The sequence below is a fragment of the Artemia sp. Qi Xiang Cuo genome, chromosome 9 (assembly GCF_049724085.1).
Source record: "Artemia sp. Qi Xiang Cuo chromosome 9, ASM4972408v1, whole genome shotgun sequence".
In the NCBI taxonomy this organism is placed as follows: Eukaryota; Metazoa; Arthropoda; class Branchiopoda; order Anostraca; family Artemiidae; genus Artemia; species Artemia sp. Qi Xiang Cuo.
This window is the reverse complement of record NC_142802.1, coordinates 46,684,938-46,695,522: the sequence shown is the minus strand read 5'-3', so window position 1 is coordinate 46,695,522 and position 10,585 is coordinate 46,684,938. Positions and strand designations below refer to the sequence as shown.

The window sequence follows — 10,585 nt, the reverse complement described above, 5'->3', positions numbered from 1 at the left end:
AATTTCTTTACCCAAAAGAAATTATCCTCTCTTTTACTTTCTCCGACCCAATTTTACGCGTGGAGTTGTTAAGGGTAACTGCCCGGGGTAAATTTTCACCAGGATTGAATTGTTCAGAGCATATTTCCGTGGGAGGGGGACTTTTCCGTGGAGGTGGAGTCAGATATCCTGGCATTATTTAAAAACGATCAGAAATTAAATTAAAAAAAAAAGTTTTTTTCAACTGAAATTAAGGCGCAACATTAAAACTTAAAACTAACATAAATTATTACGTATATTAGGGGACTGTCCCCTCCTCAACACCCTGCTCTTTGCGCTAAAGTTTAAATTTTGCCCCAATTCTTTAAAAACGACTCCCGAAACACAAGCGTCGTTAAATTAGAACAATAAGTGCCGAAAAACTTAAGCGTGAAGAGTGAGATGTTGAGGAGAAGGTGACCCCCTCATCTACGTAACAATTTCTGTTAGTTTTAAGTTTTAATGTTGCTACTTACTTTCAGTTGTAATAACTTGTTTTTTTTTTTATTTAATCCAGTAAAAACACTAAAAAAAAATGTGAATATTCCTGCAAGTGATTGCATACTGGTAATCTAGACCTGCCATGTCTAGTTGTGTTGTATCCCTGTGACGTTTTGACGTTGAGCTGTTTTTTCAGACAGATTCAAATCTGAGTGAATTACAAGAAGTCCGAAGTATTATATGCTCGTTTCTTCATCAAATGTTTATTGCTGATCCAGGACTGTGTAAACTTGTTCACTTTCAGGTAAAGTTCTTCTGTTTATTTTTGTTTTTTATGATAACTGCTAAACCCAGTTATAATATTCCAGATTGGTCTCCCCTGCTTTGGCTTTTATTCATAAAAGAAATATCTAAAAATTGTATATACACATAGATTCTTCCCCAAGTGTTTGTTGGGGGAGAGGGGTAGCTATTGTATTTATTTATGGTCTGTGTCTTCAAATTAATGTTGAGATTGGGGATATATATTCATCTGAAATTCTTTTAACTACAAGAAAAGAGTATTCTACATTTTATATCTTAATTCCATTTACTTACCTACTAATGTCTTTACCGATGTATGTGGAACCATCCTCTTGATCAATGAAGCAATCCATTTGTGCAATTTCACAGAAATTTGGAAATGCGTAACTTGCTGGAAATCCAGAAAATAGAATGTATTGGCTATACAAGTGATATAGTAAACAGAGTTTTGAACTTTGATTGTAGGAAAACATGCATAAAGAGCAAGAACTTTAAAGATTTTTAACGTTAAGATTAAGGGTTAAAGATAAACGTTAAAACGTTAAAGATAAAGGTTAAAGATAACGTTGAGATTAATGGTTAAAGATAAAGGGTTAAAGATTTTTAGTGTTGGAGGCACAGTTGGGGTTTGATGTTTAAAAGAAAGTACATATGTGTTTTACTCATGTTTTTTTTTAGAAATTTCCAAGGAATCCGTAAAATCCAATTAAGATGAAAACAAAGAAAGGAAAACTTAGATGTGTGAATGGACAAATCTTGGTTTGATTAAGACGAAGATAAACTTTGATACACTCTAAGGAAATGTTCGAGACACCTAATTCGATCTCTCATGATGCAGCTTGAGCAGGCTTGGGCCACTTCCAGCTGACACGCTTCCTGTCTCATTTTATGGTGTTTTCCATTCTTTCTCTGTTTGCTATGCTTCTGGGTTGTCTAGGATAACCTTTGTATTGTTTCTACCTTATATTGAAGTCAGTAGGAGAAACTTCGGTTTGGTTCAGCAGGTTTCTACAGTTTCTACGATTCTACGGTTTCTTGATGTCAAGAGTTTCTACCTTATATGTTTCTACCTTATATTGAATTTTATGCTCTTCCAGTTGATTCCTGTGCTATATTCTTATTAAAATAAAAGAAAATGTTGATTTTTAAGACTATCGTTTCTAAGAACTTACATTCAATGGAAATTTTCGAAATTTAGCCTTTTACAGAGTTTCCATAATCTAAGGCTAAAATATTTAATTAAATGCTATAATTTTCTAAATGTATTTCATATTTTAGGGCTATCCGCTGGATCTGATATCTGTTGCTGTAGAAGGTATACCCAGCATGCATATATGTCTTGACTTCATACCCGAGCTTTTGGCTCAGCCTAATCTAGAAAAGCAGGTTTTTGGAATAAATTTGATGTCTCATCTATGTATTCAGTATGCCTTGCCAAAATCCTACAGTATGGCTCGCTTGTCAATTAATGTCCTTGCAACTTTAATACCAAGTAAGTTGTCTATCAATTCGGTTCTTTTCTTTCTTGTTTCGTTGTCTATTCATCAAACCTTCCCTGAATACTCCTTTTTTTTAAAAATGAAAAGCAGCGACTTGTATATTTTTTTTCACTTTATATTCTCACTAGTATAGCCTGATTTTATTTAGAACAGGGAAAGAAAAGGGAGATTCTCTTCTCTGTTTCTTTCATCCCTTGAATGGCTTTTGTAAAGATCCCTACATTTGGCGATAAGTTGGAATTGCTGTGTAAAACTAAAAGGCATGTCGAGCCTTTTCCCAAAAATGTGTTATTTTGGTTCCAAGTGTCATTCAGTCGGCCTTTATCCACGTTCTCTTCCCATCTTATGTGCTAATTTGACTAAAGATAAGAAGCTCTGGTAATGATTACGTTCAAACAGACTTTTGTGTACTCAGGACGTATTCTGGGGCAGGTGATGTTACGTGGTTTGAATCCTCTTACGTCCCGAAATTTTTCTATGACTCGTAAATTAATCTAACCAAATATATACCTTGTGCCAAAAAAATGGAAGCATGGTTGTAGTGTTAGCTAAATCCTACTAAAGAGTGAACCCTGGCCTCCAGTAGCTAAAATATAAAAAACATGTTTTTAAAATAAACTATGATAAACTATCAAGTACCAATTATGTTCCGTGTAACATTATTTTGTAAATAGGATTCGTCAGTCACATTCAACTAAACAGTAATTTGTAATTACGAGAAGGAAATTCTGAGACTTTAGAAAAAGAGTCAGAAATTCATCAAAAGGACGCCGAATTGAAATCCATTATCCTTGTTTCATAATTAGAATGCTAAGAAATGAGTACTGTCGCATACAAATTCAGTTATCCAGTATCTGAGAGATCGCTATTTAGCAGTATCATAGGCAGCGCAATAGCGCTGCGTAAGTAAAAAGCTAAGTGGTTCTATGTATTTTTTTTCCCCGTGGCACTTCGCGACTGCAACTACTTGCGACCAGGAATGTGAATACTTGACACAGTGACTGGGAATACTTGTGACTGCTTCTGCGGCTACTTGGAATTGCGACTGTGACTGCTTTTAACTGCAACTGGGACTACTTACGACTGCTACTACTAATGCTAATGCTACTACTGCTAAAACTACTACTACAGCTAATACTATTGCTACTTCTACTACTACTACTACTATTGCTACTACTATGACTATTGAACAAAATCAAAGGAGTTTAACTGCATCCAGGTTGTCAAAAGGCGCAGATACAATACCTCAGGAATGGAATAGGGTATTGAGTTGAATGTTTCAGGGGAAGCATGAGAGGGATTTAAAACTAAATCAAAATACGCTTTGTGTATTCAGATTGTCAAAAAAATTGTATGTGCATTGTCCCAGGACAAAGTTGGGGCATCACTTTTGAACTTCAGGGTATGTTGTTGGGGATATAAAACCAAACCAAAATACATGTGCATCCAATTTTTTCCCAAGGGCATATCTGCAATATCTTAGGAACGGCTAAGGGTAGGTTAAGTCGGAATTTTCAGGGCATGCTGAGTGAGAAATTGAACTAAATCAAAATGCGCTATGTACATCATAGGTATTCAAAAGAGTGTTTTTGCGATATCTCAGGAAAGGCTAAAAGAATTAAGTTGAAACTTTCACGGTATGTGAAGGGGGACATTCGATTAATATCTGTCTATACTCAAGGATGACACAGGATGGGGTTTAGAATTCCATCAGTCCTGTAGAATCCTAAAGATTATGCAGATTTTCAACACTGTATATTTGAATATTTTCTCCCGTGCCCATCAATCCAAGGCATTGTAGTACACCTGTCATTAAGAATTGTTGCAAAATTTTAGTAAGCCAAAATCTTAATTCTTATAGAGAAAAACCTAAAAGATTTAAAATATTATTTATTTAACCAATGAAACTATGTCAATTAAAAAAGAACAGAAATTAATAAAAAAAAAAAAAACACTTTTTTCCGCAAGTGAGTTTTCTAAGGAAAAGTACAGCTACATTAAACCAAAGATGAGCAGAAATAAAGTCACAAATCACTAGCAATAAATAAATGAAAAACAAAAAGAAGAGAAATTACAATAAATACCCCAAGTCAAACTCGAAATGAATAGAAACTATCACAAAGGGGACTAGGGCTAACGCCCCTTTTGCCTTCCAAAGGCCAGAACATAGTTTGCACTTTATTGAAAACAAAATACATTTTAAAGATTTTCTGTTTTATAACTTTAATAAATTCAAAATTACTAAGACTCTCAGGAATTAACCAGTGTGTTTTTTTTTTTTTTTTTTTTTTTTTTTTTTTTTTTTTTTTTTTTTTTTGATGCTCTGAGAAATAAAAACATATAACTCGAATCAAAAATTGTTTTCAGTAAAGTGCAAATTATATCCTGATCTTTAGAAGGCAAGGTGGTTGATAGCCCTACTTTTCGTTGGGGTAGTTTCTGCTCGTTTTGAGTTTGACTTGGCTATTTATTGTAATTTCTGATAATTTATTTATTGATAGTGATTTGTGGCGGTTTTACGCTTTAAAAGTATTTTAACCTTATGTAGTAAAAGCAAAATTGCCCAGTAATCGTTTGGCGTGTTTGCTATGTTGCCTTGATGGATGATGATACTTATCAGGATAGCTTTGCACATACTCGGAAGAAAGTCAGAATAATAAGAAAGAAGACCTAGGGATACTTTCGCTTCTTTTCTTGGGAAGAGCGTTGTATTCTAATAGGATACTAGTCTGACTGTTTTGTGCTGCTGTAACTTGTCAATGACAGTGAAAATGCCTTGCATCCCTTGGGCTGGAACATAAGAGTATGTAGACGGAGAGCACTGTTTGCTAAATCTAAGTGAATATGCTGCAGTTCACTTGAAAAATCCACTAGAAGAGATAATTTTTTGTTCATAGAAACGATAAGTCATCTGTAAAACATATCACTACATCGAAGAGATTAACTTCTTGTTGGCAACAGCTTATGCCCTGTTACATGGGTTCAACTCGATGAGGAATGTTTACTAGGTTTTCAAACTTTAACAATTAAAAATTCTTCCATGATTACGATTCGAACAAGGTTTAGTATTTCTAATTTTCTGAAAAAAATTGGTTCGGAAAGGGCGGGGGAAGATGAAAGGGTTATGTTCTGACTTAGTGTCTTCAATAATATTGATTGAAAAACCTTGTATGGTTCCTGTTCAAATAAGGTGGCACAGGCCTGACTTTTACTAAAAAGTTGGCGTTCGGATAGGAGTTGGGTTAGAGAGGCTATGGGCGTACTTTTGCTCTTCTGACATTATTGTTGATGATTTTTTTTTTTTGTAAGTGGACACTTTTATTACCTTAAGGTGTAATATACCCAAAATTACTGCCAAAACTTTGAAAGTGTGTGAGTTTCAGGGGCTTTTGACTAATTTTGGTTCTCCAATTGCTCTCCACAATCATAGACGTTGCAATATTGGTTGTTTAATCAGTTCTGTTTACGATTTTGTCTAGTAAAAATTGATTTAGCTCAGTTTTCTTCGTCGATTCCATGCTGTTGATCGCTTTTTAGGTAAATGCTCAGCACTTGAGTATCAACAGTGAACCCCTTTTATTATAGAGCCCTTGGTCACTAGATATCTCCTTAACTTTTCAGCATCTGGAAAAAGTAATTTGAAACTTAAGTTGAGTCGGCTAAATCGTTTCAGCTGATTGTCCCTTCTCCTTATAAGAGCGCCGCTTTTTGCAAATTCTTTGTTCCATTTCTATCCAAGCCAGCCCTTAGACTTCCTTGACAGCAAACCAATATGAAACTGGAAGGATGCAATCGAATGTTACAGAACAAACACAGTTTTACAAAAATTATTTTGTTGCCGCCGATCGTTGAAACTGTAAGATTTGGTGGGAGACAACGCATTGCTCTTTGGGGTATGAAAGATTTCGACGCCGTTTCAATCCTTGATTCTGAAGCACCTCTTAATGAATTTAGCTCGTCAGCCAGCTTGTAAAAATGTAAAAGAACGACAGAAATATTTGGCAATATTGCTACTATATTCGCTATTTTTTATGAAGATTTTTGCCTCTGTTTAGACTTTCAAATGGTTTGTCAAAAAACAAAAAGGGAAAGATTCTGTATCCGAATGATTCTGATCCGCTAACTCACTATAGACATCCTCTCGGTATGCCCCCCCCCTTCTCCGTCGAATAAAAGTCCTGGGTACAGTCTTGTATGTGCTGTTTACCGAAAGAAAGCCCGATTATTGAGATTATTGAGCTATATAATGTAGTCATTTCTTGTTACAATTCCTTTTTCTGTCTTATTCTTCGAAAATGCTGTTCCCTCGAAAACTGAAAAATGTTATTTTCCTCTTCTGCAATTATTATCGGAAGATAAGATGTGCCATGTGTTTTGGTGATGGTAATATGCAAAATAAATTGGCTATTTTGTATTAGTTTCCTAAGACGGATTTGACGATTGGTTCTCTGTTGTTTCAGTGAGTTAGTATTTGCAGTAGTTTTTTTTTGTTTTTTTTTAAGTGCATTTATCATTACAGCAGTCAATATTCGGGTCAACAATATATCAATCCCAATGAATGATAGAACTAAATCTGTAGAGAAATAGAGGAGGGGGTCTTTCTGCTCCTGTGGCGCTAGAAAATCAATGTTTTCAATTGAATAATCTTTCAACTAAATCAAAGCAAGTCTGTCGGTGTTTTTCGGCGTACCATGCCACTTTCAGAGACTCATACATTCCTTTGAATAAATTTCAACACAGGCAAGGCAGAGGGTAATCTTTTTCTTTTTCTGTTCCTTGTTTTTACAGCTATTTAACTTCAGAAGAAAAATTGGGTTTCTAATTAGTGTTGAAAAGGAAGTTATCTAGTTGCCTAGAAAGCTACCTAAGGAGTCCTTTTCTTATTGATTGGTGGATGTTTAAATTGAAAGTATTTGGCTTCATTATCGTCTACTGCATTTTATCAGCGATTTTTCCTTCAGTCACATAAGCTCTTACGAATTTGACAGCCTCCCTTCAACCAATCTGTCGGGGGAAGTGATATCTATTTATTATCAATTCTAAGCTTCTTTTTTTCCTCAGATTTTCTCACTAAGTTTTTTTTTTTAGTTTTGCAAGCAAATCAACGAAGGCAATTGATTGAACCAGCATTACCGTCTCTAGTTCGGATCGGAAGCGTCTTTCCTACATTACGGGAGGATATCGCTGATATATATGTTCAAATCGGTCAAATCACAATATCTGAATTAAGTATATCAAACTCCTTAAAATTTCATCCACAAAAACCATACACAGTGAAAAACATTGAGCCCAAAGATAAGTCTGAAACATCAGAACAGAAAACAAATATTAAACAAGAAGTAATGGAGGTTGAAGAAGGGGAAATCGATGAAGACGTCGTAGTAAAGAAATTAGATCCGGAAGTAGTTCCTGATTCACGGAAAAAGTACAAAAAAAGAAAAATGATTGTCCTGAATGACGAAAGCTCAATTGTCCCTCTTGAACAACTGACAGTTAATGAACTTTATAGTTTTCTAGTGAAACAGAGGGAGTCGTGTGCACTTTTTGCTGAAGAAGCCATCTTACAAGAATCTTCATGATTTTATTTCTATTCTAAGTTTTGTAAATACAATTGGAATGTGAAGTTTCGCCTAGATGCTGATTTAAACTCCTGGTAAAAGTCAATTTCGTGGCTTTTCCTATATTATTGTAATCCATTTTTAAGAATTAATTAAGATTTCAAATTTTTTTCAACGCAACGAAACATTTATCCAGACAATAGCTCGCAAAATGGTTTCACTTTCCCTCTAAATAGAGTCGCCTATAGTAAATAACCATGTGTCAATTGGGGAGAGGGGGGGGGGGGAGGGGGGTCATCTACCCTTTTCCGAAATTTTTTTCCGCCACTAAATTTAAAAAAATATCCTTTTCGGTATTTTAATTGAAAATGGCTTGACTCATTTAGTTGGAAATTGACATCTCTAGTACCCTTTTTAGAAGTCAAAACTGATTGAAGGATAACAAACCATTCATTGTACCATTATTTTCTACTTACGACCTCACTCCGTGATAATAATAATAATAATAATTTATTACAAACCCGCTATAAAAAAGAAGCATGAAGAAGCGGAGCAAAACAAAAGAAAAGAGAAAATAAAAACGAACACAAATCAACCGAACATAATAATCTACTAAATACAAACAAATCACACTTCAACTATCAAGCAAGAAAATCTTGAACTGGGACTTTTTCGAAATTGTCGAAAAGTACAATAATGGTATTTGGGGGCACGGGCCCTCAGATAATAGGGTATGATAAAAGTTAAGATTTTTAGTATTCTAAACAGGATAAAATTGGACATAATTCCCCCCTCTAAACAGGGCCTCAAGAAGGGTGCGATTTTTTTCTTCCGATAAGCTTGAAACTTGTATCACTAAGTCCGAAGAGCACGGGAACCCCAATACGCAAGAAAAGGGTGAAAAATTGTCCCCTTGAAACTAGGGTCGGAAAAAGCGCCGTAAAAGGTAAGGGCACATGTAAATAAAAAAATAGGTTTTTCGTTTCTGATCTGTTTGATTTTCGGAACAGTTAGCTTCCCTTTCTATCAACGACATTGTCACATAAAAACTTTACTAATGGTCCTGAAAGTAAAGCATTGCGTTGCAACATTATTTATGATAGTCGGGTAATAGTCATAAGTATGAAGACAAATTGTAATTCTCTCAAATGTATCGAAAATAAATAGAAGATAGACCAAACGCAAAAATGTGTAACCCCTTTACCTTAGAGATAGCGATTTTTGATTGGAAACGAATATTATTCTGAAACGTATATCACAAATCAACAACGTGCACTTAGCCTAAGGGTCTAATCCCTCCCTGGAAGGTGACTCTTTCGACTCTTAAGAACAGTATTTATTTGAAAAACAACCTTCACAAGCAATAAATGCCGAAGAACAAATTCAACCGAAATCATGAACAGATGCATTTTGTACATTCAGATATGGAATCGTCACTCCTCTTAAGTACTCCTTTAAATCTTAGTTCAAATTGAAATGGTTGCTTTCCCTGCCTAATCGGACGAAGGATCGAAAGCTGAAATGTGACTTGGAGAAACAGCGTTTGTCAAAATAGCTTCAGAGAATCATCTCTGACATGACGATAAGACGTCACTGCAGCTCAGCCATCGCTCACCCTTCCCAAAGAAAAGCGAAAGCCGTTCTTTATGACCCAAGTATAAAAAAAAGCAGCTTTCCAAATATAATTCCATATTCACTGTTCCGAAAAGAAGTCCCCGCTTTCTGTTAAAACAACAGAGGTTAGGCCGTTGCCACTTTCTCGCATGAATTGAAATTAGCTGTATAAGGGGAAAACGGAGAAAAACCAAAGTCCAGCTCCGGTAACACAATTACGACATGATCATACCCGATAAAATCTAAGAGGTGGCGTCGGGGGAGAAGCCAGCAGCCGTCTTTTGTCTCTCCAATCATGCAGACTGAAAATCCTTGTATGATTCCAGTTGATACTAGGTGCGATTTTTTACTAGAAAGCTTGAGGTAGTGGGGGGAGCGGTATTGTAGGGGGCTAAAACCGTTTTTGACCTCTAATAATACAGGTTGAAACCCCTACATGGTTCGGTTCAAGCAAGATGCAGCATGTCTTTCTTTCTGATGAAAAATTGGCAAGAAGAAGAACGTCTTTGTTAGAGGGACCACGGGCCAATTTCATGTCTTCATCACTGCACATTGAAATGTTTGCATAATTTAGCTTCAAACAACGTACAACCTACCTTCTGGTAAATATTTGGCAAGGAGAGGGGAAATCTGAGCACTAGAGGGACTGGGTGCTTATTTTTATTAATAATCATAAAGATTGAACGTTTCCCCTCTAAACAAGGTTCTGCCTGTCTATGCTAAAAATTCGGCAGCGGACAGGAACTAAGCGCAACTCGAACTTTGCTCATTTTTACACGGAGTCAGAGCTTGTTTTTGCAGCAAGTCGCGAATTAGGTTGTTTCTGCACCAAATGAGGGCTTCACTCGTTCTTGCACAAATTAATTATCCGATTCGCTTACCAATATGTACTACAACAACTAAGTCGCCAGCCCCACAACATTATGAAACTTGTACCTCATGAATTTTTGTTCATAAAGACTGACGTCATGTAATTACATCTGTTTATCAAGGATTATTGATGATCAGTAAAAGAAAAATCCATTGATCTTGGTTCAATAGATGATTTTCTTGCTGCGAGTCAAATTCCATCCTCCAAATAGAATTCTCCCAAATTTACATTAAAAATTGAAACAAAAAGTATTGTACTAGAATACAAATTCGATTTGAATT

General features: G+C 35.6%; 1 protein-coding gene across 2 annotated transcripts in view; it reads left to right on the top strand.

Annotated features, from left to right (window-relative positions):
* IntS2 (integrator complex subunit 2) overlaps positions 1-7,896 on the top strand; it is an 81,389-nt gene extending 73,493 nt beyond the window's left edge. The window contains exons 16-18 of one of the 2 annotated variants that reach the window (XM_089094637.1): positions 656-763; positions 2,041-2,254; positions 7,350-7,896. In XM_089094637.1, coding sequence (XP_088950763.1) covers positions 656-763; positions 2,041-2,254; positions 7,350-7,840 — 813 coding nt within the window. In that variant the 3' untranslated portion in view covers positions 7,841-7,896. The remainder of the gene's footprint in view (positions 1-655; positions 764-2,040; positions 2,255-7,349) is intronic. The other variant, XM_089094638.1, reaches the window with a different exon arrangement.
* Positions 7,897-10,585: the final 2,689 nt, after the last annotated feature.